General features: G+C 38.5%; 1 protein-coding gene across 1 annotated transcript; it reads left to right on the plus strand.

Annotated features, from left to right (window-relative positions):
• The first annotated feature begins 345 nt into the window (after positions 1 to 345).
• Positions 346 to 2,547, plus strand: LOC114265749 (scopoletin glucosyltransferase). Its single transcript, XM_028206574.2, has one exon. It carries the CDS (start codon positions 893 to 895, stop codon positions 2,318 to 2,320), a length of 1,428 nt encoding a protein of 475 aa, XP_028062375.2. The 5' UTR covers positions 346 to 892; the 3' UTR covers positions 2,321 to 2,547.
• The last annotated feature ends 543 nt before the right edge of the window (positions 2,548 to 3,090 follow it).

Raw genomic sequence — 3,090 nt, forward strand, 5'->3', positions numbered from 1 at the left:
TTTTTTCTTTTTTTGAAAGTTTTCTAAGATACCCATCTTAGATTTCATTGAAAATTTAAGATTTGAGGTAGAGATTAGAGAAAAAGCAAAGAGAGAGAGTAGTGAAGATGTTGAGTGACTTTGATTTTTATTTCTCTTTCTCACTCACTGCTAGTAGCTGTTGGGTAGTTGAAGTTTGAAAAATCAAACTGTACCATAGAAATAAAACAAAGCATGGTCCTTCAAATCCGTGAGGAAGATAAACTCTTTGAAATTTGTTAAAAAAAATTATTTGAAAAAACGCTGGGTCAGGAAAAAAAAAAAAAAAACAAGGCATGGTCTTTGTTGTTGTTGTTTTCGGTTTTTTTATTTTTTTAAATATCAAAACAACTTCGTTTTATATCCTCTAATATCAACCATTGGATCTAACCGTAGAGAGATCACTTTAGAGAAGAAACTCTAGAGAATCCTCACGCTAAATTTAAAATTATTGAAATTCGATACAAGCCATCACAATTAACTATTAATTTATTTTCTGAGTAACATATAAGGTCTCGTTTGGAAACAGATTAATTTAGTAATTTTTGACTATTTGGCTAAAATATGAGCTAAAAAAAATTAATATGTTTAGGATGACTTTTTGACTTTTTACGAAAACATGTACAAAAAATAGAGAGAATAGAGAATCCTTAACTTTTTAGTATGAATTATTAATTTTTTAATTTTTTTAATAATTGTTTGACTTTTTGATTAAAAAAACAACTTGCCAACCAAGGCACGGTGACATACATATAGTCGTTGGAGCAAACTGGTTTGCTTTCACCTCTCCCCATCTTTGATTTTTCAATATCCATTGTTGTTGCTCTGAACTTCCCAGTAATTCCAGTACTTGGTTGGATAGATCCAATCCAAAATGGGTAAGCTTAAATTCTTCTTCTTTCCGATGATGGCTCAAGGCCACATGATCCCAACTCTGGACATGGCTAAGCTCTTCTCTTCCCATGGCGTTGATGCCACCATAATCACCACCCCTCTCAACGCCCCTCACTTCACCAGATCAATCCAAAGAACCCATCACTCCTCAATCTCTGTCCTCACCATCAAATTCCCTGCTGCCGAGGCCGGCTTGCCCGAAGGTTGCGAGAGCATCGATCAAATCTCTTCCCCCGACATGATTCCCATCTTCTTCAGGGCCACCGACATGCTCCAAGACCCGCTCGAGCGACTCCTCCAAGACTCCCGCCCCGATTGCCTCGTCGCAGACATGTTCTTCCCCTGGGCCAGTCATGTCGCAGCCAAGTTCGATATTCCAAGACTGGTTTTCCATGGGACTAGCTTCTTCGCCATGTGCGCTTTGCAGACTCTGAGGCTTTACAAGCCTCAGAGGACTGTGTCGTCCGACGATGAACCCTTTGTTTTGCCTAATCTTCCTCACAAAATAATGTTAACTAGATTGCAGCTGCCCGAGAATGATCGACAGGGTACAGAGACGGATTGGACGAGGTTTCTGAGGAAAGCGGAAGAGGCAGAGCTATCAAGCTATGGAATTGTAGTCAACAGTTTCTACGAGCTCGAACCGGACTATGCCGATCATTACAGGAACGTCTTGGGAAGAAAAGCCTGGCATATTGGCCCTGTTTCGCTATTCAATCGGGAGGTAGAAGACAAAGCACATAGAGGTAAAGAATCGGCTATCGAGGAACTCGAGTGCTTGAAATGGCTCGATTCCAAGAAACCCAATTCTGTGATTTATGTATGTTTTGGTAGTACGACCGATTTTACTGTTTCTCAGTTGTATGAGATTGCGATGGGGCTTGAAGCTTCCGGGCAACAATTCATCTGGGTTGTGAGGAAAGGCAAGAACGAAGATGAAGAAAACGATGAGAAGTGGTCGCCAGAGGGGTTTGAGGAGAGAATTAAGGACAAGGGACTAATCATAAGGGGTTGGGCACCACAAGTTTTGATTCTTGATCATGAATCGATTGGGGGTTTTGTGACTCACTGCGGGTGGAATTCGATCCTGGAAGGTGTTTGTGCCGGTGTCCCAATGGTAACATGGCCGGTTTTTGCCGAGCAATTCTATAATGAGAAGTTGGTGACTGAGATTTTGAGAATTGGGATTGGTGTTGGTGCTCGGCAATGGCAGATGAGAGTAGGAAGTGACTGTATCAAGAGAGAAGCGATAGCAGAGGCGGTGAAGCGGGTTATGGAAGCAGGGGAAGAGGCAGAGGGAATAAGAAGCCGAGCCAGGGCACTTAAAGATATGGCGAAGAAGGCTGTTGAGGAAGGTGGATCGTCTTACACTGATCTGAAAACTCTAATACAAGAATTGAGTTCATAATCGTGCTAAAAAGGTACTCAAACAAAACCAGATTGGCTTTAGATGAAATGTGTGATTTGTATTTGTTGTTCTTGTTATAGTTTTTGTCAACAGTGTTGTTAATTTGTTAGGTTATGAGTTTAGCCAATAAACTTGTTTGTCTAGATTCTAATGGTAAAAAGACTCCAACTACAAAGCAGTCAAATCGAGAGATGAGAAAAGAAAATAAATTATTATGATTTATCGCATTTTTATTTAGTTTCTCATCATTACTTATTTTATTAATCATTTAAATAAGTGATAAAAAAAATCTCCCTCTCTGTATCTTTTCTGTTTTTACCAAACCTCACAATCTAAACAGAGTGTAAATTTTCAGAACATGCTGCAACTGTTTGAAAAGATTAATCAAGCTTGACCCTTTAGCAATAAATAAATAAATTTCTTAATGTGACTTTGGCTTAAAAATTAGACTCATATTTTAAATTCAATGATGCGACAGTTTATTATAATTTATAAGACAACTTGTCTTCTCCAATTATCAACAAATTATTTCATTTACATATTATTAAATTTAGACAACAGATCTAAAAAAATAAACTTCCGTATCATTTTTAATAAATAAAGCTGAAGGACGGGTGAGGAAGGTGAGTCCAGATCCCCTCCTTGAGCTCCCTCCTTCATTCCCTCCTTGCAGGGGCCTTTGGGTCCACTTTGATATCTAGTTTTGATAATCTGAACCGTTCATATTTTTAGATTTATTCAGTATATTATACCTGTAAAAAATCAAGTTG

The sequence above is a fragment of the Camellia sinensis genome, chromosome 3, assembly GCF_055761805.1.
Source record: "Camellia sinensis isolate YWXY chromosome 3, ASM5576180v1, whole genome shotgun sequence".
NCBI lineage: Eukaryota > Viridiplantae > Streptophyta > Magnoliopsida > Ericales > Theaceae > Camellia > Camellia sinensis.

Coding starts and splice junctions, on each gene's coding strand:
- LOC114265749 (XM_028206574.2), top strand. CDS start 893: ATGGGTAAGCTTAAATTCTTCTTCTTTCCGATGATGGCTCAAGGCCAC.